This window comes from Onychomys torridus, chromosome 4 (assembly GCF_903995425.1).
Source record: "Onychomys torridus chromosome 4, mOncTor1.1, whole genome shotgun sequence".
In the NCBI taxonomy this organism is placed as follows: Eukaryota; Metazoa; Chordata; class Mammalia; order Rodentia; family Cricetidae; genus Onychomys; species Onychomys torridus.
Window position 1 is genome coordinate 2,728,599 of NC_050446.1, and position 27,484 is coordinate 2,756,082.

The 27,484-nt window shown below is 47.9% G+C and overlaps 1 protein-coding gene across 1 annotated transcript; it reads right to left on the reverse strand.

Annotated features, from left to right (window-relative positions):
- Positions 1–537: 537 nt before the first annotated feature.
- Positions 538–27,481, reverse strand: Morn5 (MORN repeat containing 5). Its single transcript, XM_036185818.1, has 5 exons — positions 27,309–27,481; positions 23,942–24,089; positions 21,942–22,053; positions 20,223–20,354; positions 538–2,066 (listed from the first exon to the last, which is right to left on the reverse strand). Exons 1-5 carry the CDS (start codon positions 27,353–27,355, stop codon positions 1,987–1,989), a joined length of 519 nt encoding a protein of 172 aa, XP_036041711.1. The 5' UTR covers positions 27,356–27,481; the 3' UTR covers positions 538–1,986.
- Positions 27,482–27,484: the final 3 nt, after the last annotated feature.

Consider the following 27,484-nt stretch of genomic DNA (forward strand, 5'->3'; position numbering starts at 1 on the left):
CAGCAGACAGACATTCCTCTAGTGTGTGGGGGACTGAGGAGGCATTTGATCCAATCCAGTAAGATACACAGAATAGATAGGAAACGCAAGGGTGTGGGAGAGGGCAGGGAATAAGGTACACAGATATTTTGGGGAAGAATCCAGTGTGATGGTACTAGCTTAACATAAGACTGACCCATGATGGTTTTGTCAGTTCTAGGGCTCCCACCTATGCTGGACAGTGGTCTGGTGGTTGTCTTCAAGCAAAGCCCCAGATAGAGAGAATAACGCTGCCTGTAGGGTGTGGATGCTTTCCTACCTCCTGCAGCCCTGGGCATATTGCTTATGAAAGCTTGTGGGGTGCGTGTGTGTGTGTGTGTGTGTGTGTGTGTGTGTGTGTGTGTGTGTGTGTGTACGTGTACGTGTACGTACACAAAGGCCAAGGGTGTAATCCCTTATTTTCCTCAGTAGCTTTCCACCTTATTTTTTGAGACAGGGTTTCTCACTGAATATGGAGTTCACCAATTTGGCTAGAGCAGCTGGCCAGCAAGCCCCAGGTGTCCTACTGTCTCCATGTCCCCAGCACTGGAATGACAGGCACATATTGCTGTATCTGGCCTTGTACCTGGGTGCTGGGGACCAAGACTGAGGTACCCATGCCCATGTGGCAAGCACTTTTCCAGGTGAGCCATATCTTTAGCCCTTTATTGTTGTTTTTTAATCCTCTTCCCCCTAAAGTTGTTTCTGCCTTTCCCTCTAGTCTATGCTTTAAATTCTATTTGTATATGACAGAGAATGTACACTTAGTTGTGTATGTTTCTTTGCTGAGTGTACCTTCTTTTTGGAAAGTCCAGTTTGAGAACCTCTGGTGGATCTCCACCCTATCAGTTTTCTAGGGGAAACTAAATCCTTAGGAGAGATGACTCCCAGTTCTACTGCATGGTGCAGCTAGCTAAGGGACCGAAATGTTCCTTGGCTGGTGGCTCTCCAGCAGTGCACTCTGAGTTCCTGGTTTGAGGTGTTTTCCCCTTCTAGATCTCAGCAGATCTCTCCCTAGTCTGACCAGTCATCTGTCTCCACAGGTAACCTGGGTAAACCAGCAATCATAACCTGGAGTCTGAAGGGGGTAGCCTCCATGGATTAGTCATGCAAAAATACAGGATGCTTGGGGCCCAAGAGTGGCCCTGGGATATACCATTTCTTTTTCTCAACTGAGCTAACAAATGTGATCTCTGGGGATGATTATATGCACAGAGAACAGATTTACTTTTGTGTCTATTTTTTATATTGGGCCTTACCATGTAACCTGGGCTGACTCTTGAGCACGTGGTCCTTACTCTTCCAAGTGCTGGGATACAGTGGCACAAATTGATATTCAAGTTGAACACTGAACACCTGCCTGTGGTCAGTGTCTTGAACTGGCTCATTTGACTCATGGTGGTGCTATATTGTTTTAAGCATTCTTGTAACTGTTTTATAGACATTGGGAGCTGAGGCTTAGAGAAGTGACTTGCCCAAAGATGCATGCTGAGTGGCCATGATCTAGCTGAGATTTGAACCCTATATAGATACCAAAGCATCTTGTGGATCCAGTGCCCAGAGGGAAAGGCAGTCACGGGAAGGTGCCACTGCTGCGGCCAGGAGTCACCAGCAAGTCTCATTTCTCTGAGCCACAGATTCCCCAGCTGCAGGAGGAGGTTCACAGCCCTTAGTTGCTCATTCAGTTCGAAATCCTTGTCCTGAGGTAAAGGTTCTTGAACGTTCCCATGCGTGAGAAGTAATTGGGAATGCCAAGCCCCATTCCCACATACTCTGATTGGCAAGTCTGGGCTTGGGCCCAGTGCTACCACGGTAGTCCTGAAGCAGGTGAAATGGGGGTGTCTTCTGAAGCACTCACCCTTAGGGCCTTTCAGTGCTGGAAACCTTTATTCTGAAACTCAAGTCAAAGCTAGAACAAGAGCCCGTGGGCAGAGGGGAATCCCGGTGGAGATACTGAGGCTGAGGTATTCACGGCTTGGGCTTCTGTGCAGGTTTCTCTGCCCAGCCCTTGCGGCAGGTCCTGACGATCCACTCATGTTCATCATCATCTGTAGGGAGAGAAGCCAGTTACACCTCTACTCACTAGAGCCCTCCAGGCCCTGGGCCTGGGAGACCCAGGTGGGGTCTTGGGGCCTGCAGTGCCTTCCAGCACCAGCTGCTGGTCCAGGTGTTCAGCTCTAAATGGCTGGAGCAGACCTTTGTCTAGCTATCATAGCATCATAGCATCCCTTAGCAAAGTTACCTATGCTGGGGAAATGGACCACTAAGTTATCGAAGAGTTTGTGGTTTGAGAATGGAGCTGATGAAGACAGCCCAAGAGCATCTGGCCACTTTGAGATGGTTTGATCCTGTCAGGCGGAGTGGTGGCCTCACACTCAGACACTCACCTGCTGACAGCCCACTACACTGGGCCAGACCTTGGCAAAAGTACTAGGAGACACAGCCTCGGGTACCAGTTCTCTTTCTGTGACCATTCGATTTCCCTGTTTGGACTCAGGTACACAGTGGGGGACACAGAGGGGCAGCTGGTGACATTTTCTCAGAGGCCAAGTATAGCCCCCTCCCTGCACCCCATCCTCACGGCCCCCCACAAGCGCATCATTCCTACCACTGTGTGGATGAACGGGCTCACAGGAGTCTGGCCACTTGTGCCCAGCCTCCTGGTCAGCATGTGGCAGAGCTGGGAGGATCTGAGCCCATGGCTGCTGCTTTTCCAAGCCTCACAATCAAGTGAGCCCCTATCTTCATTCCATAAGCAGCCGTCCCCCTTTCTTTATGGGACCCTCTGTGGATTCATCTTATTTTCCTTTCCTCCTTTCTTCTCTAAACACACACCCAGCCTCTTCCCCACTACAACAAGGACCCTCTCTAATGGCAGGGCATGCACCCCTAAAAATGCATGGAGCTTTATAAAATATGCCCTCTTGTTTTGTGTGCAAATGTGTTTTTAATTTACAAAAATGGCGTGTGCTGTGAGCTGCGTTGTGTGGGACTTCTTTCACTCTGGGACATTTCACTTTTCCTGTGGCCAAACATATGGCTAGTTCTTTGCTTGTTACCACTGCCTCCAATTCCATAGCTGGCTGCTCTCATAGCGGACTCTGTCCTCCAGGCGTCAAACCTCCAACCTCTCAAAACCAGGAACACCAGGCACTGTGGTGCTCCTCCGCCTTTGTGCACATAGGGGAGAATCTGCCTGGGTTTTGTTCTGAGAGGAGCACCACAGGGCTGCACAGACTTCACTCACCTGTGCCCTACCACCTTCCTGCCTGTCCTCTCTTGACCTTCCTGTCCATTCCTGTGTTCATCACTGCCTCTCGTAGGAGGAAGGGACTCCCCATTCTCTTCAGGTGACAAATGCTGGAAATTAAGAACCGAGGGGACTCACTGGAAGCAGAAGAGCAGAAAGCTAGCAAAAGCCTCCTGCAGCCCTGTCCAGGACCCTCCCTAGAGCCACCTCCCGGGGAAGCACCAGGCCCACACCGGGAGAGGTTCATGGACAGCTAAATGTGCCACACAAGCCCAGCATCTCACTGGGTCTCTGTAAGAACACAGCAGAGGTTGAGGGGATCACACTCATGTCACAGAACTGGCCTCTGGAATCTCAGCCAAGTTCATCAGGAGCTGCAGCCTAACTTCTCACCCCAGGGCAATCGATGCAGGGCCAAAGCTGCCCGTGGAAGAGCTAGCCCTGCCCACCCTCACTGTTTCTTTGCACGTGACTCAAGAAAAACAGCTTGCTGGTGAGAGCACGCTCTGGCCTTGGGAGACTGACTTAAGCAGCCAGTGGGCCTCAGTTTCCCCTAGCAGGCTGCCTGAATGACCTCGCCAAGGCTGGCAACCCCAGGGTGTGTGGGGTGCTATGCTGATGTGTCAGCACATAAGGAGTTAACCGCTAGTGGAGCCCACTTTCGCCGCCACACTGCGAGCAGCCTGCTTGATAATTACAGTTCTGAAGTCTCCAGGCTATTCGAATCAGTGCAGCTGCAGCCTCTTCAGCGGTAACCCCTGAAACCAGACAAACTGGGTGTATTGTGCTGAACCAGTCCTCAGGCCCCTCCCTGATCGTTACAAATTGACAGCAATGGACTTAACAGCCCTCTTCACTACTCCGTTTACTCTCTACCTGGCTGCACAGCCACCAATTTGAATCCCAGATGCCTTCCCTTGGGCAGCTGTTCCTCCATCCTCCCTCCACCTCCCTGGCCCTGCCACACCAGGGTGAGGCTGCCGGAGCACATTTCATCAATATTTAAAATGGAATTAAACCTGTAGCTTTGATTAATGCCTCCTGGAGCCCGAGAGTAGTGATTACTATTTTGCAAATTGCGATTGTTGGAATATGTTAATATGATTGTCTGAGAACATCTTCACCTTCTCAGGCAATTTTCCTCCTTTTTTGGCAAGGGGAGGGGGGATGGGAGAAAAGCAAAAAAAGATGGGGCAAACACCCCCGAGAACTCTTTAATCAATTGTAAATGATAAGCCTTGGCAGAGTTGGTGGTGGTGCAGAGGGAAGTGGGAGGGATGGAGGGGAAGACTTCTGTTTTGGTGCATTTAGCATCATCCGAAGTTTGTGGTTCTTGCTGGCCTGGTAATGCCACTCTGGAACACTATGCTAAGGAAGTAATCTAGTTGCCTCCATACTGTTTAGAATCAAGAGAACAGAAAATGATGTAGATTCCTAAACCAGGGAATGGTTACTTTGTTGTCTATTCATTCATTTAACAAATGATTTCTAAATATTGGACATGCCAGCAACCTACTGGCTTGCGGGGGGAGGGGGGCTCTTACTGTAAGCCATGGGGAGGGGCTCTCACTGTAAGCCATGGGGAGGGGCTCTCACTGTAAGCCATGGGGAGGGGCTCTCACTGTAAGCCATGGGGAGGGGCTCTCACTGTAAGCCATGGGGAGGGGCTCTCACTGTAAGCCATGGGGAGGGGCTCTCACTGTAAGCCATGGGGAGGAGCTCTCACTGTAAGCCATGGGGAGGAGCTCTCACTGTAAGCCATGGGGAGGGGCTCTCACTGTAAGCCATGGGGAGGGGTATTTAACAGTGAAAATTGTTAGTTGTGAAGTCAGTAGGCCACACAGGGGAAACGCTTTTGATGAGGTAATAAGCCAGAATAAATGAGATGATGCAGCAAAACACCCCTCAACAACAATAAAAGTCCATGGACTTTCATATAATAAAATGGTGGCTGGAAGAAAAACTAAAGGCGATAAACTAAATTGGGGTGACTGAGCACTGTGGTGTTCTTTCCTGTTTTTGGTGTTCCCCAGATCTTCTCTCTTTAGTGTGTGTTGATCACAGAAGAAGTCTTTGCCTTTTTTGTCCTGCTCTGCAGTATAAAGTCTTGATGATTTTTATGTGTTTTGTTCATTAAAATACAGAATTTCTAGGTTCCTAAAAACACTAATGTTTTTATAATTCTAAAAAGTAAAAATCTTAGCATAAAAATATTGGCAGAAATATACAAAAATCTGAACAGATGCCCTGCCTTCATGCAGAGTGACCATCTCCCAAAGGAAGGGAAAGGAAAACACACACACACACACACACACACACACACACACACACACACACACACACAAATACTAACTTGACAGTGGAAAAACTGGCCTCAGCTAGGTTCAGGGTTTAGAACAGTGCTGAGTAAACCCCAGAGAGCCTGTCCCCTTGTTCTGTTTGGATGGAAATGGCCTGTCACCTTTGTGGTCTTCCTCCCCAAACCCTCCCATCCCGGTCTAATCAAAAGAGAAACATTTTGCAAAATACCTGACCAGCCCTCCTTAAGACTGTTACCCCACACAAGGAAAAAGGCACCTGTGGGTGTAGCCTAGTTGTAGATCACTGAGATCAGTTCCTAGCCAAACCAAAATAAAACCAAAACAAAAATCCTAGCCATCATAGTAGCACACACCTTTATTCCCAACACTTAGGTAGCAGAGGTAGGTAGATCTCTGTGAGACTGAGTCTAGCCTGGGCTCATAGTGAGTTCTGGACCAGACAGGGCTACATAGTGAGACTGTCTGAAAACAAATGAAAGTTAGGCCTTAGTTAAATTAGTTTACCAACATTAATATTGATACAAATGAACTAACTTGCCAAGCGTACCATACAACAGTGTCTGTGAGTAAGAGGAAGTGGGCATGTGGCATACTGAGAGAATAGCTGTACGAGCCTCACACAGATTATGTGACTGTAACTGCTCTAAAATAAATAGATCATTTCCTTCAAATGCATCAAAATCGAGTGTGCTCCTTATTGGCCAGACATCATGCTCTCCAAACACAGCCAGTTGCCCAAATGAAAACATTCACTGCTTTTGTCTCTCTTGGCCCCTCATACCAGATTTTTAAAATCCTCTCTTAGATAATGCCTTACTTTCCCATTAGAGACCCCGTTGAGGGGTCACATATCAGATGCCCTACATACCAGGTAATTGCATTGTGATTCAAAACAGTAGCAGAATTACAGTTAGGAAGTAGCAATGAAAATAACTTTATGGTTGGGGTCACCACAACAAGAGGGTTGAGATGTTAGGAAGGTGGAGAACCACTGGCCTGGAGCTAAGCTCTTGGTGCAGGCACCATAGGTACCCAGCATATATAGGTACCCAGTGATGCTTTGCCAGCTGAATCCGAATGAACCTTTTTCATCCTGATTTGCCTCAGGAGTCTGAAGCAAGAGAATAAGGGAGTTTATGGCTAGCCTGGGCTACACAGACCTTTTAAGACACCAGGCTAGGATACAGCTGAGTGGTAGAGCACAAGCAGAACTGAAGTTCTGTCTTCAGCAGAAAAAAAAAAAAAAGAAATAAGAAAGGCCTAAACAAGTTAATACCAACCGTGGTATACTTTAAACATTGATGTTAGATTATTCCTTTTAACACAAACAACTGTTGACGTAAGTGTGATGCTCTGAGAGTTCTTTCACTGGAACTCTCCTGTAGTAGTAAAGGCTGTGGGGTTGGGGAAGGGCCTATGGATTTACTTGTCCGGACATAAAGGGCCTCATGATGTGTTGTGTAGGCTGGGCTCTGGTGCCTGCCTCCACTCCCCCATCACAGGCCCTGTCTGAATGCCAGACTTCCCTGACAAAGAAGCCAAGGTCATGATTGCTTCAAACAGATTGGAGAAGCCACGTTGTCAGGGCCTAGCCCAGACCCAGAACATTTAAAGTACTTAATAACTATATGGTGAACAAATGAATAAAGAAATGTAAACTTAGGGACATAAAAGTAATAGATTCACTCTGTGGGACTGAGATCAAAAGAGAAGAATACCCTCCCTCCTTGGGCAAATGGAGCTCCTCAGACAGATGCCAAGTGCAGGCCTAAGACAGACAGCTGCTGCTGCCTTTTGTATCCTGAGGCTGTAGGTTGGGCATCTCACCACCTGGCCTGGGATCATACCTGAGGTCTAACCGCCTGCAGGAAATGCCAAGCCTGGCTGTCCTATGGCTTGCCTCCCAGCAAAGATGGAGGAGGGGCCAGCCTGCATAGGCCAGACATGGGTCAGGCCTGCCAAGCTTTGCCAGGTCCCAGAAGGTGACAATAGTTCAGTCTGCAAGTCAGCATGGCATTGAGGGAAGGAGAGGTACTGGAGTGTCAGGAAAGCTTCAGGAAAACAGGAACTGCCTAGGTGGCTAGCAGAGAGGGAAGCAGTATGGCTGCACCTGGCTAAGAATGTGGCTTCTGAGGGCTGCAGCAATGGTTCAGTGGGTCAAGTGCTTGCTAAACAAGTGTGAAGACTAGAGGTCAGATCCCTAGCATCTGTGTAAGAACCCAGCATAGCAGTGTGTGTCTGTAGCGTCATTGGAGATAGAGTAGATGGATAGATCCCCGAGGCTTGCTGGCTTTGCAGTCTAAATGAAACTAGCTTGCTGGTCAACTCTAGATTTATTAAGAGACCCTTTCTCAAAATGAGTAAGATTAAGAACAATAGAGGAAGGTAACTGAAGTTATCTCTGGCCTCTTGGGTGCATAAGTAAGTGCACCCAGCCACACATATACAACTCGGACAGTGCGGCTTTGGAGCATTGTGCCACTGGTATGGGCAAGAGGGTGCCACCTCCCCTCTACAAATGTCCCTGCCCGGAAGCTTTGCTGTGAAGTCATGTCTGAAACATGCTTAGGGCAGTTCTCAGTGCACAGGAAATGCCAAAGACCCAGGGAGAAGCCGAAAGTTAGTTGTTTATGCAAGGTGGGACTTCTGAAACCAGACAGACCTGGGTCAGACGACGAACCACTCACTTGCTGGGTGAGCAGCCCTTCTCCATTTCTGAGCCAGGATCCCATCTGTACAGTGGGTTGAACCAGACCTCTTACAGAAGGCAGGGGGAAGGCCTGGTCAGGAAGAAGGGTGTTCCATGAGTAGTGAGGAGGTGAAAGCTAGACATCATTCCCACTGGTCTTCAATTCCCAAACTGGATGATTATGAGGGTGTGTTTCCTAAGGGACTCACCAATGTACCCTTGAAATTTCTGAGTGCCTGCCAGATATGGGGTGGAGGGAATCACAGGGAGGAGGTCTTTACTCAGAATTGGCACCATGAGGATCAAGAGGCACAGCTCAGCTACTGAGCTCTGTTCAAAGCTAGGAGGACAAGCTGGGGCAGGTGAGCCACGGTGGGCAAACAGGTAGATTGGGGTCACTGGGCACCCACAAGCTGGGCTCTTGGCACACCTTTGGGTTAGGTAACCCTGTTGTCACCACTCCTACGCAGCTCCCTAGTGTGAGGGGAGGGGTGTGGACTGGGAAAGGGAGGAGACCCAGAATGAACAAGCAGCAGGCCTCAGGGAGTAGGGGCAACCCAGCCCAGAGCCTGGGGGGCTGAGCTTTTTATGTGTGAGTGTGTGTGCATGTGTATGTATGTGCATATGTGGTGTATGTATGTGTATGGTGTGTGTGGAAGTGTATGTGTGCATATGTATGGGGTGTGTATGTATGTGTGTGTGTGTGTGTGTGTATTCATCAACCCTCTCAATGAGAAATGAGATTGCCACCACTTACCATAAGGAAGACTTAGGAGATGTGGTGATTTCCTTTCTCTCTATTGGGGCAGAGGGGGAAGACTCAATAAAGCTGCTAGTGTGTATATGGGCACAAATGCCCATTTCTACCTAGTTGTTCTCAATATGCAGCTTTGTGCCTGTGAGTGTACCAGTGGTTATGTTTGAGGTACACACTGTAGTGCATGGAACTCTGATGAATATGTGGCACACTGTGGGGATGGCTGAGTGTGGCAGTGGGTATGTATCTGAAGTCTGAGTGTATGGGATCACAAATACAGAAAAGAGACACTGCCAACCTGAAGAGCCAACCTAGTCATCCAAAAGACCAGGCTGGCAGTGGGCCCAGGGCCAGGCCAGGCTCTGGGAGAGAGAGCTTCTGTCGTGGGATACTGCTCCTTACCCCTGGGGTCAATGCCAACAGGAGTCCAGGCTGGGATGAAGGTACATATCAAATCAGATTTCCGGCCCATAGCTCTGCTCCACCTTCAGTATTGTTCATATTGACTGAGAAGTCCCTGCCCAGGCAGGCAGGTGAGAGGCCTTAGGCTGTTCTTGTCTCTTGGGAGTGGATCAGGACAAGTCACACCACCCCTTGGGAACCAGAGCTGCAGAACCTAGCATCCGAAATCTTGCCAAGGTCCATTCAGGTATAAGAAAGAGGCTTGGAAATAAAAAAGGAAATGGTAAGACTGAAATAAATAAATATTATAATTAATGCATTCAGACTTGATTAGTTATTAATTCTAGAAATCAAAACAATTTTATTATCCTTGAAATCTATTTGCAGGCTCTGTTTCTTCATTTTGCCAGAATTCTCTGCTAACATACTCCTCCCAAGAAATTAGAGCTAGTGTAACAGAATTGTAGTCAAATAATGGACCAAGTAAAGTTGGAGAGACCCAACAGCAAATAGAGCTTGTACTTTAATATACTGAAATGATTCAGATAAGCTGTAGGGCTTGGGTGTCTTTGGACCTGTCCTTGTGGACTGTGGTGATCACTGGTGTGCACTGTGCCATGGGCAGAGCCACACACGGTTCCCACCAGACTGCCTGCATCAGTTCCATGCTCACAACAGGTCCTTTACTGTTCCCATCGTTCACATAAGGAGTCTCAATTTTAGAGAAGGTAAGTTACCTGCTCAAAGATGCCCAGCTAGCAAGTGGCATATCCAAGAGCTGACTGTGGCTCCAGCCTCCCCTCAAGCCCAGGTATGGGCTTTAGCTAAGTACCCCGACTTCAAGAGCAGAACCTAGGAAGCTAGGTGAGGCTTCTGTCCCAGGGCTCTGGCCTTGCACTTGCTTCTATTCAAGAAGACAAAACAAACCATGCTGGCCAGGCTGGCTCCAGCTGCAGAAGGGACATTGCAGCCTCTGGATGCCTCCGGGAGGCTGCCGTGGGGGCAGGGAAGCACTGTTACCAGGGTCCATGGGCCTTGCAGCTGGAAGGGGGATTTCCAAGACCTTTGGAGTGTCAAGGTGAGAGGGTGACAGTGGGCAGGTCAGGAGGGCAGCAAGCAGGACGGTCTGTCATTACCACGCATGGATCTTGACAGGGACCCATGGTGGCTTCCAGATGAGCCATTCTTACCCTTTCTAGGCCAATTTCTGTTTGGGGAGAGTGCTCCATAGCTTTACCTATATTACCAGAGAGACCTGGGTTCAAATGCTGGCTCTTCACTTTAACAGAGACTAATTGTTAACAAATAATATACTCCCTGAGCCTCAGTTTCACCATCTGTCAAGTAGGGAAAATAGCATTTCCTCAAAGGCTGGGGATGGACTAAGTTGCTGGCACAGTGGCGGCTTCAGTGTGCCTAGTGCCCTTCCTATGTCTTCTGCTGACAGTGCATACCCATGTCTGCTGAGAGGGATGTGTGCTCTGTGGGGCATTTTATCTGGCAGTTACAAGCATGATATTATCCCTCCACAAAGCCTTCATTATGGTGCTACTGACAATACCACAGATAAAGCAGGGATGCCCCTGCATGCCAGCCTCCAGGTGATTATAACATTTGGATAAATTACCTTTTGTCTTGCTAGGGAGCCCGCACTGGGAGGGGCTGTGTGGGAGCCTCACTGCCATCTTAGGAAAACCCCAGGAGGCTCCACTGAGAGGTAGCCTGGGATTAGGGCAAGAACTGAGCTGGCAGTGGGAAATCAGGGTTCTGGCTCGGCTGGACCATGGTTGACAGTGTGAGAGGCAGACATGGGATGGGCTATCTTAAGGGAAGCAGCTGCTTCCAGATGAGAGGAGTCTTGACTTTCCATAGCACTGGAGGACCCTCTGGGGCAGATTTGGAGCATAAAGTAAGCTGAGGACCTGTCTTAGCAAAAGTAGCTGTCTGTAATTCAGACAGTTCCATCTCTCTGGTGCTGGGAAGGCCATTGGTTCTTCCATTAGCAAACTCCACCTTCTCAAAGCCAGCCCAAATGCTATCGATATTTAGTTTTGGAGTCAGCTGGACCTGGGTTTTAACTGCAGCTTTGTTGACCTTGAACCAGGCATTTGCCTCACCTCGCTCTCACCATCTGTGAAGAAAGAATGACTAGAAAAGCTACTTATCAAAGCTGCCGGTGTCATGTGAAGTGGAGGTCTGCAGGGACACTCAGTAAAACCATCATCACATCCCCCATTCCATATGCGCCTTGGTTCCCCACCCCCAACCCCGTTGGGCATTTGGGGTGTTTAAACTTCAGAAGTCTAAAGTGGCCTTCCATTTTCAGGTGTACAGTCTGCAGTTGGCGTATTCTAGAGTTGGCTGGGGGCAATTTCCCGGGCCCCTGTGAACAGGCCTGGCATACAGATGAGCCTGAGTATGACCCATCTGTGCTGAGTTTCCTGGGGTAATTCTTTAACCTCACTGAGCCTCAGTTTGTTGAATGTAGCTGATGGGAGGACTTCCTCCTACTGATAGTAGATGTCCAATCAGTGACAGCTCTTACCACCGTCTTCTGCTTCATCTTCCTCCCAAAGGCTCCAGATGGCACAAGCCAGGTCAAAATCCTTCCCACTGCCCATGGAACCAAGTGTACATTCAAATGAGGTGTGTGATCTTAATTTTGAATTCTGTCTGGGATCCACAGGTTCAAGCGTTAAAAGGGCCTCTCTGCAAATAATCACCGGCATGTGATATTTTTATGAAACCAAAGCCATTGTTTCTGATTGTAGGAAAGTCGCTGCTATTTTGAAGAGCAGCACGATTAGGCGGTGGCGTTCTCTCTTTCACCACTGGGAATTTAGATGCTGTTTGAGAGATTGTGAGCTCCAGGACATTTGCCAGATGTGCTTGATTCTACATTTCAGACAACAAAGGGGATAATGTTGGCGGGAATCTTGACGGCACTGATGATGATCGGGATATTCTTTGGGGATGGTACTGAGACCTTTCAGGGAAGGATTTCAGCTTTTACATAAACTAATTTGGGATGCTCACTCTCTGTCTTGCACAAAGCAAATTTAGTTCATTGTTAGCTGTATCTGTTAAAATGGTTACAAGGGTTTTTTCCTTGAATATTAATAATGCGCCTTTCATCGGAGACTCGCATGGGGTGTTATTAATTGGGAGGAGGGAGTAAGGATTAGTGGCACAGTTCTCTCAAAAATGATTCCTACTAGTACCATGGAGGCAAGCAACAGACACATAAAGAGATACATGAGCAAAATCCTGATGTGACTTTGGCTAATCCTTCCTGAGATGGGTGAAGGCAAAGTCTGTGAGGGGGCAGCGTTAGTTAATCTCTTGATTTTTCATCGTATTGAAGGTAATTATCCTGAATATCTTTAAGTGCTTCTGCATTGGATCACAGTGTATAAAGGACCTTTTTGAAATAAGGTTACATTTAATTTGGGAGATGGTGGTGGTTTTGTCTTAAGACTCTAGAGTGGGCCTTCTCATCCATTTAGGACCCTTACCAAGCTCCAGGTGGGTGCCAATGGCTGTGTTTGGTAGAGGAACAATTATGAATCAGGCATGGCCCTGTCCGGAGAGGTCGATGAGCACAAAATGAAGTAGTGTGCAAACTGGCAGGAAGAAAAGAATGTGTATTAACCAGTTTGCTGTGACTGTAACAAAGTACCTGAGGCAATTAACATAAAGGGAGAAAGTGTTTAGTTTATGTTGTAAAAGGTTCCCATCCAAGACCAGCAGCCCACTTGCTCTGGGCCTCTGGCGAGGGTGGCACATCCGCAGAGGGTGACCATGAGGGTGACATGTGAAGGGTGGTCTGTTAAACTGCAAGCCAGAAAGCCAAGTAGGTTGAGGTCTCATAGACCCTTTCAACAAGGTGCTCCAATGACCTAAGGACCCCCACCTTCCAGGGCTCCACCTCCTGACTAACACCCCCTGGGGCTGACCCTTCAACATATGGCCTCTGGAAGATAGTGCACACATTTGAACCATAGCAAACAGGTTTTGAGTTTGGGCCTAACTTTGTCAACAGCTGTGTGACCAACCAAAAGCAAATTGTGCTTGGAAAGACTTATGTGTATGTGTGTGCCTGCTGGTGCTCACAAGCCAGAAGAGGGTCCCCTGGGACAGGAGTTACAGAGAGGGCTGTGAGCTACCATCTGACTCTGGGAATCAAACAGGTCCTCTGCAGGAGCAGTAAATGATCCTAACCACTGAGGCATCTCTCCAGTCCCCCATAAGGAAGTCCTTAGCCTGTCTGACACCAGGTATTACATTGCAAACTTTAGATCATGCAAGTTACCCTCTCAGAGCAGATGAGAGGAGGTCTGCAGCACAGGTCTGGCCAGCCTCCTCGCCAGTGATCATTCCTTTCCCAGCCTTGTCACCCTGAGAGGAGAGTGAGCAGGTGAAGCGATTCTTCAGTGATCACAGGCAGACCTCGTGGCCTATGGCTCTGGGCTGAGCCCTGAGAGATGAGGCCTGTGGCAGGTGGAAGAGGGAAAGGCTGTCTGTGTTGTTGCTCACTGAGGGACGGCTGGTCACTAGGGTGGATTTCAACATGGTATAGAACACACAGGAGTGTGGAAGATAGACCTTCACCCAAAGTGAACCTGGAGCTCTGAATGTTGTGAGTGAGGAGCTTGTGGCCCCTAAACTCCCAGCGGCATTCCATTTCCCAAGCAGAACCGGGAGGAGGAAGCAAGATTAGCATAGCCAATCACACTTGTCTCCCACGAGACTTCTCTGCTCCTCAGCACCCAGAGAAAACATAATAAGCCCTTGGGCCCAACTTACTCCTCTTTCCTCCAACCTGAGTCAGTAATCATCTTAGTGATGGCGGTCTCAAGCCGCCAGTGAGTGAGCACCTGTCTGGGCCAGGTGCTGGGCCGTGTAGTCATACACTTAATCTCCCTTTTCCCCACAGCTCCTCCAGAGAGGTGCTACCACAACACCCATTTTATAGATGAGGAAACTGAGGCTCTTAGAGGAAGAAGTGAGCTATCTGTGATCACAAAGTTCAGCTGTGAGTGGCCTCAGACTAGAGGCCTACCATGGATATGGGTTCCAGGTCCTGAGTTTTTTGTCACTACAGCATCTCCCCCAGTCCTCATGCCTCTCGTGGGACAAAAAGTCCTAAACAAGCCTGGTTTGCTGTATTTGCTGTACTGAGAGGTACACAACAACTGTGTCCATTGGCTATCACTTACAGTTCACTGTCTTAAAACAGAAAGCTCCAGCGGGGGAATGGAAAGATCCCTCACTGATGGGGGATATGAAACAATCCATTGTCTCCAGACCTGACATTCTCATCTCAGGACATCAGCATTCCAGCTGCCAGCATGCATGGAGGCTTTCGTGAGGTTCAGGGCTCATGAACAGAGGCTGTGAGGTGGACAGAAATGACTAATGCCACTAGCTACATAGCAGGAACTGAGTACTGTGTATCCACCTAGCAGCTAAGCCCAAGCCCAAGCACTGGACCAAGCAAACACCAACCCTGCAGGTCAGATGTGGCCTGATCCCCGATTGTGACCCCATGTCACAGTAAGATGATTTGAAACCTTGGCACCATGTAGAAATATAATGGATTGCTTTTATTCAAAATAGCAAGTTGTCTATTATGTACAAGAGCTGAACTTTGAGTTTCAGAGAGGGAATATATAAGACATATGAGGGAGTGTTCTGCCTGCCTGCCTTTGCTTTTACAAAGACTTGATCGACTCATGGGACCTGTGAGATGCTAGGAACGTGATGAGTCAAACATACTCAGGCCCTGACCTCATGAGCTCCCAAATAAAGATACTTCACTGTCGCCGGGTGGTGGTGGTGCATGCCTTTAATCCCAGCACTCGAGAGGCAAAGCCAGATGGATCTCTGTGAGTTCGAGGCCAGCCTGGTCTACAGAGTGAGTTCCAGGAAAGGCGCAAAGCTATACAGAGAAACCCTATCTCGAAAAACCAAAAAAAAAAAAAAAAAAAAAGATACTTCACTGTCATATGCTAAGTACTGCTTGAGAAGCCTGTAGGACCACAGAGAGAAAGAAGGAAGCTAGGAAAGGGTGCCTCTAGCAGTCCTTGGAGAGAGTTACAAAATCAGCATAGTACCCAGCAGCCAGCTCTTACCAATGAGCAGAATAGAAAATACTGAGCATTGCATGTGTGTGGTACACATATGCACACAGGCCGTGTCAGGTGTACAGTCTGGAGGAAATGCTCCTGATGTGCCCAAGGGCCTGTGACTTCCCTGCTGCAGTGACAAAATACCCTAAGAAAGGCATCTTGAGGTACAAAGACTTTATGTGGCCCACAGTCTGGGTTATAGTCCAGGGGAAGTGACATGGTGTGGCAGGAGCCCGAGAGGACCATGGAGCTCAGCTTGCTTTCTCCACTCCGTACAGTCCTGCCCAGGGAGTGGTGCCACCAATAGAAGGAAGGTCTTTGCTGTGGATATCGCTCTGCATGCTGTGAATGTGTTGCTCTGATTGGTTAATAAAGTGCTGATTGGCCAGTAGCCAGGCAGGAAGTATAGGTGGGATAAAGAGAGAGGGGAATTCTGGGAACAGGAAAGCTGAATCAGGAGTCACCAGCCAGGTACAGGAAGCAAGATGTGAAGGCAGAACTGGGAACAAGTACCTGTTGCAGGCTGCAGGAATACATCATAAGAACTCAGCTGGTTATGGCAAAGTTACTACCTGGAGAAATCAGGGAATTCCTCCAGAGGAAGCCAAATCCCAAGGAGTTTTTGGTGTTATTTGGCTTGTTATATATCAGCTGTATTCTGTTATGAAAATCATGTGTGCCTTCATAGTTTTCCCAACTGACTTTTCCCCTAGAAGGGCTAACAGTGTGGACTGGGCATACACATTCCAGGAATTTGGAGAACAGCCTCAGGAAAGGCTTTCTCTGGAATTAGATATCTCCATTAGCTACTTTCAAGGACTACAGGAGACACCACCCAGGTGGGCGCCCAACTTCCAAGGACTAACAATGATAATAGCCCACGTGCAAGTCTCCTGACTTAAATTCCACAAGGAGTCACCGCCCAGGTGGGCACCCAACTTTCAAGGACTAACAGTGATAGCAGCCCACATACAAGTCTCCCGACTTAAGGTAAATTCCACAAGGGGACACTGCCTAGGTCAAGTGGACGTTAAGTAATAGCTTTATACAATTTAGCTCGGACCCTCCCTTTATATACTGGGACTTCCAGGGCAGAGGACAGAGAAGAGAAAAGAGAATGGAAGAACTAGATGGGTAAGACCTTGAGAGGAACAAGCTGAGATGGGGAAGAACTAGATTGAAGGACTAGAAGAGAGTACTAGAGGAACGAGATGGGAGATGAGGAAGAGCCAGATGGGGAAGTACTAGCTGGGTAAGAACAAGCTGAAAAGGCCCTAGGTGAGGTAGAATTAAGATAGAACTTGGAGCAATAGATAACACGAGAACAGAACTGAAGCTGCGTATATAGGATGTTATGCCAGAGGAATTAAAGCAAGTGGACTGTGGAACTTGGTGTGCTGAGAGTCTATTTCCCGATAATAGTCCTTGCTGTTAGTAGTTCTCTCTCCTGAGCCCCTGGGATGTATAATATTTAAGGCTGGTCCCTCTAATATTATACAAGAGGTACCAATCCACATGGCTAAACTTAAATAAGAATTATGGGTTAATTTAATTGTAAGATCTAGCTAGCAAGAAGCCTGAGCCATTAGTCCAGTTTTAATTAATGTAAGCATCTGTGTGTTTATTTGGGTCTGAGCAGCTGTGGGCCGGGTGGGACTGGAGAAAACTCCAGCTACAGGTCTTCTTATCTCAAAGGAATTAAGATAACCCCTCACAGACATGCACACAGGATCCTGATCCAGACAATTCCACCTTGATACTCTCTTCCCAGGTGATTCTGAATTGTGTCAGGTTGACAATTAAAGCTAACTGGCACAGCCTAAAAGCCAAACTCAAGAGCCCAGGCGCCTGCTGATATCCTGGAATGCTAGAGGTTGTCAAACCTTTTTAATGAGTAGAAGGATTTAAATTATCACTAAAAGCCTAGCACAGGCTTGCATGCCTGCGATGCTGACTACTTGGAAGGCTGAAACAGATTTGCTTGAGCCCAGGAGTTCAAAAGAAAAGTTAATTTTCAAAGTAACTGCAGGTGCCACAGTCCTCGGGTAAGAAAGGCATCTCTTAGGGCTGGTGAGATGTCTGAGTGGTTAAGAGTACTGGCTGCTCTTCCAGAGGACCTGGGTTCAATTCCCAGCATAGTGGCTCACAACCATCTGTAACTATAGTTCCAGGGCCTCTATTGCCCTCTCTGGCCCCATGTGCACCAGGCACGCACACATAAAGTGCCAACAGCACACTGTCCACACTGAAAAAGAAAATAAGGGATCTCTGAAGCCCAAGTCCAGTAGCAGGGATGCCCAGGGAGGCTAGAGCTTTGGAGACAGGGAGGAGCCAAGGGAGTGCAGTGAGGCCTGAAGGAAAAAATCTACTCTTCACAGCCCACCACATCCTTCAAAGTGTCATAGAGAAACCAGCTTCAGATTGACCAGGAAACTCTTCCCCTGCTTGTAGCTTAGACAGTACCAGGAAGTGCTCTGTGGGCTGATGGGGAGGAGAGGACAAGCTGGACCCTGCATGCTGCAGCAGTGACCTGCTGGGAAATGTGCCTTCTGGTGCATCAGTGGCATGTAGTTTGTGGGGTAACCAGGTCTATCTGGTTAGGATATGAAGCATGCTCCACAGGAGGGAGTTTATGCCTCATACTATGAACCAGATCACAAGTCATGACTTGGGAAGACCATAGGCCCTGGGCAGCGAGCTGGGTGGCTGGGGTACAGTGGGGGTGTACAACAACCTACAGCTGTTGTTTGACTAAATGCTTTCAAACTGCATTCTAAATACCTATGGTTTTGCTTACATATGTGGGATGCTCTCACTTTGGTCAGAGAAGCTTCATTAAGCAGTGGATAGTGGTAATGCAGAGACCCATAACTGGTCCATGTGCGGGGTATGTGTAACTCTGAGTGCCAAGTGTGGTGGATCAGTTGTATCAGCCTCTGGCATCCAAGACTCATGCCACATCAGGCCCGCAGGCCAGAAGCTCAGGCCCCAGGTTGCAGATGGGAAGCACTGTTAATGGCAAATTGGGATGTGGGGAGGAGGACCCAGGGAGAAAGTGGACAGGAGTGTAGGCCATTATCATGTGAGGGGTGAGTCAGGGTAATGACTAGTTGACTAGAGAGGCTCTCCTTCAGTGATTTGCCGAACACTCCACACTCAACCTGTTTTATACTATCAGGACCAAATACTCTTGGTTCTGTTTCTCTCCATTATAGACTCTTAAAGTCAGAAAGACAAGGGCTATCCAGCCTGACCACTTCATTCACAGATGGAGATGGGGCCAGAGAGGGAAGGTTCAGGGTTCAGAGCTGGGGCCAGAGCTTTAACCCAGGTTTTATGGGTCACCAGCCTGGGCCTACCAGGGTCCTTTCGGTTGCCCTCCTCACCCACTGTCTTACCGGAAGGCTCTCCTACAGCCTTAACTCTTTTGCCCTTTTCTCTGTATCATGCTTCCTTCTCCCTCATCCCCCTCTCACTCACAAATTCTGCCCATCCGATTGCGTATGTGTGCTTCTGTGTCTGTAATGAGCATTAGGCTGTGACTCTTCACTGGACCAGGATGCCACTCGGGGGAGACAGGACTGGAATACAATTCAAACCTTAAAAGCTTCAAATGATCACTTGTTTCCTACCATAACTATAGAAAGACTTAACGAACACACCATGCTCTGGAATGCTCGAGAATAGACTTCATACAGCCCTGCTTCTGCAAAATGCTCCCACTGCCCCACTTCCCAGCAAATTTCATAGTCAAACACATTTGAGACATGAAAGAAATATATTCTCTACTGCCCCTTCCTCCCCCTCCTCCAGGTAGAGGTTGATAGATCACATTCATTCCTTGATTTATTTCTCTGTCTCTGTGTGTCTCTGTCTCTCTGTGTGTCTCTGTCTCTCTCTGTGTATGTGTGTGTGTGTGTGTGTGTGTGTGTGTATACAGACAGACAGGTCTCTGAAAAGGTCTATGGCTGTTGTTATCTTAGTTGGACTATGACTCCAAGAACATAGCTGTGACCCCATGCATTATAGGAAACATCCATGCTTTTCTTTATACATTGTCTTCTGAGAGTCAAGTCACTGTGGAGTCTTATCAGCCTTGGGGTCACTCACTGAAGTGAGGTTCTAGATCTGCCAGCCAGCCTTCCTAGACTACACAGAGTCACTCCTCTCTGGCCATGCCTATGCTTTCCCTCCATGTCCTTCTCAAAACCTCTGATACCTTGGTTCTGGACTAGGGACTCCAAACCACCCTTCATGGTGCCCCTACCCTTTCACTTTCAGGGCCAGGTCTTTCTTTTGATGGCCTGCTCCATGTTGTAATCAACTATCTGAAGTCCTCTCTCTGCCTACCAGAGCATCTGCTCCAGCAGGAAGGGGCCGGGGTCTAGCTTCTCTCTGCTATACCCAGCACTAAGCATGGCATCTGGAACACAGTAGGAGTCCACTAATGCTAGATGAAGGAAGGGACACATACAAAAAGAAGTGCCTTAATCTTTCAGCAGCAAGCTGCAGTGCTATCACAATTACCCTAGGAATGTCCTTGCTCTCCTCACTCTGTGGTCAGGGTTGAGGTCACAGACAGATAACCCATATTTGTCTTTTTCTTTGTAGAAAGTTAAGAGAAAGCATGTCTACCGTGTCAGCATACACCTACCTGCATTTCTCAGAAAGCGGTTTCGGTAATCCTTAATGACCCTGGTGGTGGGGTTATAGAAGCCATCTCCACAGTCATAACAGCCTGGGGGGATTTTTCTAGGTGGGTCCATGTTGGTGAGCTGAGAGATACCTTAAACAAACACAAAATAACAGTTAGTATCACCAAGGCCACATGCACCAAGGCCGCTGTTTATGTGGCTATGGGACCAAAGGCTCTTTTTGCAGGGCCTGGAACAAAATCAGCAGGAACAGGGCCCAGGGAGCTTTTGGGAAAGGGGCTATAGTCAGGGCCTTGGGAGCTGGACCCTGCTTTCTCTGACCTTACCCTCATCCATCTCTTGGGCCACTGCGATGAAGTTCTGAAGTCAGAGAAACCCTGAGGGTAAGTCAGAGATGTCCAGAAGGGTAAATCCAAGAGTAGGGGCAGCCAATGTGTGGGTAGAGGCCACAGGTGTGAGCCCTTGGCCACACTTAGGACTGAGGCCACAGGTGTGAGCCCTATCCACACTCAGGACAGAGGCCACAGGTATGAGCCCTTATCCACACTCAGGACAGAGGCCACAGGTGTGAATCCTTGACCACACCCCAGGAAACCCGAGAGCAGAACTTAGATGGGGGGGGGCACCAGAGAGTGTAGACAGAGCCCCACACCTGGACTTTCCCATATGGCCACACTGTACCATTCATTGTTTCTTGTGTGCTAGACATTTGGCTCCTCCTGTCTCAGGTGACCCTCAGAGCAGCCCTATCTTACAGAGAAGAGAGCTCACATCTGAGGCTGAGGAACAGGCCCAACGCTAGCTAGATAGGAAGCAGCCATGCTCTGGGCCCTGGGTGCTAAGTAACGCATGAGAGAAGGAGTGGGTCTGAGTCTGAGCTCTAAGTCAGGGGCACTGGAACCCCAGGAAGGAAGGAAAAGCATATAGACATTTTAGGTCTTGGCATGCCATGGCTGGAGTGAAGGGGGATGCCAGGATGTTTTTAATTGTAAATCTTGAAATTCTCTTTCTCTAATCAGAAAGCCGAATGCCCACCATGCCCTGTTTGCAGGTCTGCACCCCAGAAAAGCAAATTCTTGAATGTTGTCTAATTATATACTTGACCTTGATCCTAACCAAAACACGTGCATATTGGCAATGATTGTGGAATGCCTTTTCCATGCCAATGGCTTTGAAGCCATTCTATGGCTAAAACCTCAGGCCAGTTGCCACCTTAGAGATGCTTGGAGAAGTCAAGATCACCTTAACCATCTCCATTTTCTCCTCTGTAAGGCAGGTAAGAGTGACCAGATGGGGCACCCTGAACAATCCAAGAGATAAGACAGGGACTGGAGGGATCCAGCCCACAGAGCACACATCCCATCAGTCTCTGTCCCCCTTCCCACCCTCTCGTGTTCTAATGCTTACATAATTTTAGTATGACAGCTGTCATGGGCTCTGCACCTAACATGCATGCAAAGCACTATTCCAGGTGCGAATTCTCTTATTGGCAATGGACTTGTAAGGCAGAAAACACTGCTTCCCCGACTTAGATGAGGAAAGCCAAGGCAGAGAAAGGGAGTCTCCTCCCCTTGGCCAGCCCAGGGGTCTGAGATGTGAGGACTGGGTCCTGTGGCTCTCCTGGTCTGTTGTCTCATCTTCCCCCTTGAGAAGGTTCAGTGGGGATCAGTCCCTTGTTTCAAGCACCTTTGCTCTCCCTCTAGGTGTGGGTGTGCTACCTGAGGGCTTCAGGCCATAGCAGATCTCGGTGAAGAACCTGCGGTCATAGCTGTCACAGTAGTGCCAGTGTCTGTCCTCATACTGCAGCCCGTCAGCGAAGGTGTACTTGCCCTGGAAGAAGAGAAGCAGCACGTGGGCGCCAGACGAGACCGAGCCTTTTTTGGTTGAGCAGGCTGCTACCAAGGGGGCAGCTGGCTTTTTACTGCCTTAGGAAGGAAGTGGCAGCTGTCATGGAGGCCATGGCTGAGGATTAGAGGGATGGAGCTACAGGACTGAGCCTGGGTGTGGCGGCTGCATGCAGCTGGGCAGGCTGCCTACCCTCCGCTCTCAGGTTCCTCACTTCTAGGATTAGAATGATGACAGTGTCCCTCGAATAGGGGTGGCTGGGAATTCGGTGAGATAGGTACATGCCAAACTTGGCCGGGAGGTGTGTGTGTGTGTGTGTGTGTGTGTGTGTGTGTGTGTGTGTGTGTGTGTGTTTCCCAAAGAGATTAACATCTGAGTAGATGAACTGAGTACAGAGATCACCCTCACCCATACAGATGGACATTTTTAACAGTCTGATCAGAACACGGAGCAGAGGAAGGATCACTGTGCTCTTAGCTGGTCCTGGGATACCCATTTTCTGTTGGCCTTGGGCATCAGCTCACCTGGCCTTTGCCTGGGACTCACCCCACTGCCTTCTCTAGGTTCTCAGCCTTTCTGTTTGAACAAGAACTACAGTTCTGGCTTCCCCTGGGCCTCCAGTGTGGTCCAGCTTCTATTATTTCATGAGCCAAACTCTCATAATCTCTTTCTGGGTATCTGTTGGTGCCTTCCTGATCACCCTTCTCTGAGTACTCTAATACCCATAGAAGAAATACTTGAACATGTTGTTTTCCTTTTATTATTATTGTAGCTAGAAAGGCCAGAGCCAGAAGCCACAGCTGCCTGTCCAGACATGTGCATTCTGTTCTTGCTGCTTCAGAGCTAAAGGGATCCTCAGGATGTAAGAGCACATAAGCCTAGGCCTCAGGAAACATGGGTGGAAATTCCCACAATACTATTTGTTCACTGTGTGACCTTGGGTAAGTCACATCCCCTTCCTGAGGCTTAGAGTCCCCAAGCTATAAAAGAAGCATTTCTTAACCTTTTTTTAGGTCATGAGTCAGGCTCAGCAAACACTCGGGGAAACTCAGGAGAGCACAGATCATTTTCCTACAGAAAAACATAGTTCCATACTTGCAGAGACTTTTGTGTATGTAAATCAGGGGGTTCCACTGACCCCTGAGTTCTACCCATGGCTCATAAACCCCAAGATCAGCACCTTTGGATTAGATGACTTAGTAGAGGTGGTGGTGGTAAAGCTGACCTTATGAGTGTCCACTGTGTGTTAGGAAAATACACCTTCCCCATTTACGTCACTCCACCCCGCTCCGCCCCACCCCCAAAGCTGGCCACACTTGCTGGAATTTGAGAATGTGTTACCTTGCATAATTTTTTTAAAGGAACTTTTCTAGAATCACCCAATGTGAGGGTCCTTACAAGAGAGAGGTAGACAGGTCCAGGTGGGAGGGCTGGATGACAGGAGCCAGTGAGGATGGGGAGGGGGGGGAGAGGGGGCGGGAGAAGTGCTGTAAGCAGAGATTGTCATGAGTCAAGGGGTGTAAGCAGTTTCTAGAAGGCAGACAAAATGGGAGGAAACACATTTTACCCTGGAGTCTGCCTGCTGTCCCTGTTTAGACTTCCAGCCCCTAGAACCATAAGATAGTGAATGAAGGCTGATTTAAAATGGTAAACGGAGGGGTAATCCACCACAGCAGCAGTAGATAGCCAAGCTGACTTAGGAGCATGCATTTCAGAGATGTAGATCAGACAGTAAATGACACAACAGGATGGAGAATGGGAAGTGGGGAGAGGAGAGACCGGAAAGAGGTAAGCAATAGACAAGGAGGGTACAGTGATACAGTAGGCCTTGGCTCTTCCTGCCTGAGCACCGCCCCAGTCCCCAGCTGATCACCTTCACCACCAATCCCTTCTCCCAGGTGGCGTCGAATCTGCTCCCACTGGGGAAGAACAGGGTTCCTTCTCCATGGAACATGCCGTCCTTCATGTCCCCAACATATCTCGTGTCGGTGGGGAGGACGTATTCTGCATTGCCCTCCATTCTGTAAGGACACAGGGAAGTCACTGAGCTCTGCATGGCAGCTGCAAAGACATTCACTCTCTACATCCTCAGATGTCATCATCCCTCAATATTCTGTCAGAGCTTTTGTGATGCTTTGTTTTCATCAAAACCACACACAAAAAAAAAAAGTTCTTTAAGATGGGGCAGCTTGGATCCCCTGCAGACTGCCCTGGAGTTGATGCTGTTCCCTGAGATACCTCCTCAACAGGCCCAGAGAAGGCTGTGTGCTCTGTCAACGCTACACAGCAGAATGGCAGAGACCAGCAGCTCAGGAAGCTGACTGCATCCACTATGACCAGTCCAGCCTTGCCCATTAAGCAAATCCTTGGTCTGGTAAATGTTAGCTTGGGCCAGCTACATGAATCACTCTGCACCTTACCTTACTTTTCTCACTTGTCAAGTGGGAATCACTGTGAGGAGGAGATGATGCATGGTGGCTGCTATAAAATGTGGGTGGTCTGTCTTCATTTTCTGTGTTCTGAAGTAGAATTACCTAGAATTCACTGCACAACACTTCCAGAGAAATCATGATCATGAGGTCAGAGAGACCCTACACATACACACACACACACACACACACACACACACACACACACACACACACACATTTTTTCCAACAGGCACTCTCTCTCTCTAGCCCATACTGACCTGGAATTCATGTAGCTCAGACTGGTCTTGAACCCATGTCAGTTCTCCTGTCTCAGCCTCTCAAATGCTGAGATTATAGCCACTAAACCAGGGTTTTCATTTTTAGATTTAGATATGGTACAAGCAGATAATGAATTTTAATGTTTTGTTAAAACAGCTTTATTTATGAAGCATAATTGACATGCAAAATTACACACATACTTAAAGTGTACAATTTGTAAGTCTTGACACATATCCTGGAAACCATCATCATAGTCAACATAATTAATATATCCACCACCCTCAGCTGCTGCACACCCTCGTTAATCTTTCTTTTTTGTTCTTTCCATTCCTCATCCCTAAGCAAATACTGAGCAATTTTCTGTGACTATGAATTAATTTACATTTCCTATAATTTTATATAAAAATATCATATAATGCCGGGCGGTGGTGGCATACACCTTTAATCCCAGCACTTAGGAGGCAGAGCCAGCGGATCTCTGTGAGTTCAAGGCCAGCCTGGGCTACAGAGTGAGTTCCAGGAAAGGCACAAAGCTACACATAGAAACCCTGTCTCAAAAAACAAAAAAAAAATTATATATATCATATAATATGTGCTCCTTTGGGGGGGGGGCTTCTGATTTCCTTCATTCAATACAATTCTTAGGAGATCGACGCACATTACTGTTATGTGAACCAGCATTTTAATTGCTGGGTACTAGTCCAGTGAATGGATATACCACATTTGTTTCTTCACTCCCATGTTGGTGGACATTTGGCTTCGTTCCAGTTTTCAGTTATTACACAGTGTCAGTTATATAAAACTGTTTGAGCATTCACAAACATGCCTTTGTATGGAATATATTTTCAATTATCAAGCTAAAACCTCAGAGTGAAATGGCTGTCTTACTTTTTAAGAAAATGTCAAACTTTTCCAGAGCACTTGTCCAATTTTATATTCTCACCAGCAATGGGGAGTCTACCTAAACCGAATACTAAGTATTAACTTATTCTATATAAGAAGCTATTGAAGTCATTAACTCTAAAAAGAAAGCATCTCCTCTCAGACCAAAAAAAGAAAAGACAAGCCCACTGGTTATCTCTCATATGAAAACAACATGTTTGTATTTCATATTCCTCTGGGGTGTGCATTATTTCCCCCTTTCAAAGATGAGGAAATCGAGGTGTGACTGAGGCTGTTTTTATTCACAGTGGTGTTTCATCACATGCTGGAACTTAAGAGGCCCCAAGAATGACTTAGTTGCCTGTTGCTAAAAATCAAGATTCAGCAGAGGATTTGGCAGAACTGTGAAAAGTATAGTCAGCAAATCAACAACTGTCTTCTTGTGGGTTGTAGGCAATTGAGAGGCATTCTTCAGGTCTGGGTTTCAGTACTGTGGCTACAGCAGTACTAAAAAAACTCCCAAGCAATGAAGCACAGGGATGGCTGGTGTGGTGTGACAGATGAATGTGCACAGAAGGCCTTCTGTCCGTGTCTGTCTCACGAACTTTACATGTATAGCATATGATGTGTGTGAGATTTCCAGTTTCTGTGCCTAAAATACTCAATCCTTCATCTCCACCTGACAAAACTTTTGCTGTAGCAAGGCCTTGTGGGAAGAAATGATGTGGTTTAGACACAGAACTGGATAGAAATTCTTGACTCCATCACTTCTTTGTGTATTCATAACAGTGAGCATGCCATTTTGCTTAAGTTCAACCAGTTACTTGCAAGATCAGCCTGAACCTTCTCACTGCCATGGAAGTGATGCACCCAGTATCTTTGCCACTTCCTGAAGCGTTAGACAGGGGTCCTGAGTCCTCTGAGCCCCATTTCCTCCTTTACCATCTCCTTTGCAAAGCTGCTTGAAGATTTGCGACAGCATCCCATATGTATTGTTACCACTTTCTCTAGCACTCTATCCCATACTTGACTAGACCATTGCTCTCACTGCCTCAAACAACACCCTGCAGTTCCTCTAGCCCGTGCACACAGACCCTCCCAAATCAGGCCCTTCATCTCCATCTCCACAGTCCATGAACTGATCTACACCCCCAACAACTAGCACTTATTTGTCAGTATACTTTCCCCAGCCTTGGGCTCTCCAGCTCTAAAACACACTCCACTCTCTTCATCTGGAGCTGCAGCAAAGCAAAGCGACTCCTCCACACGTCCTCTGCCTCCCTTGCCCACAGTGCTGACCTTGATTGCTTGTCATAACTGTTAAGCTTACTTGCTCCACTATGTTTGTGTAAGCTTATTGAAGGCAGAGATTACAATCAGCATTTTCTGATTAGCATTTCCTGTTTTCATTGGTGTGCATCATTTTAAAAAGTATTTGTTTTTATTTTTTTAATGTGTATAAATGTTTTTAAATGTGTGCCTGGTGCCTCAGGCACCACACACAATAAATAGAATGAATGAATCCCACCTATGCGGGTTATTAGATATGTGTACTTGAGCATGTTAGTAGAACAAGTCTTTGAAAGCACTTGGCACAATGTCCTTGGCAGAGGCCAAAAGGCAGCCGTCTCTCCCCTGCCCGAAAGTGGACACATGGTGGGACCTTACCTCCCGTTTACGTATGCCCCGACATATTTGCTCCCGGTGTACTGCATGTCAGCGGCTAGTGTCTAGCAGTTAGACACCAACTTCAGCGGCCTCAGTGTCACTATGACAACCAGGAGGTGTGGGCGGAGCTCAAACGAAGCCCCGCCCCGCGAACCCGCTTGACTTCCTGAAATGGC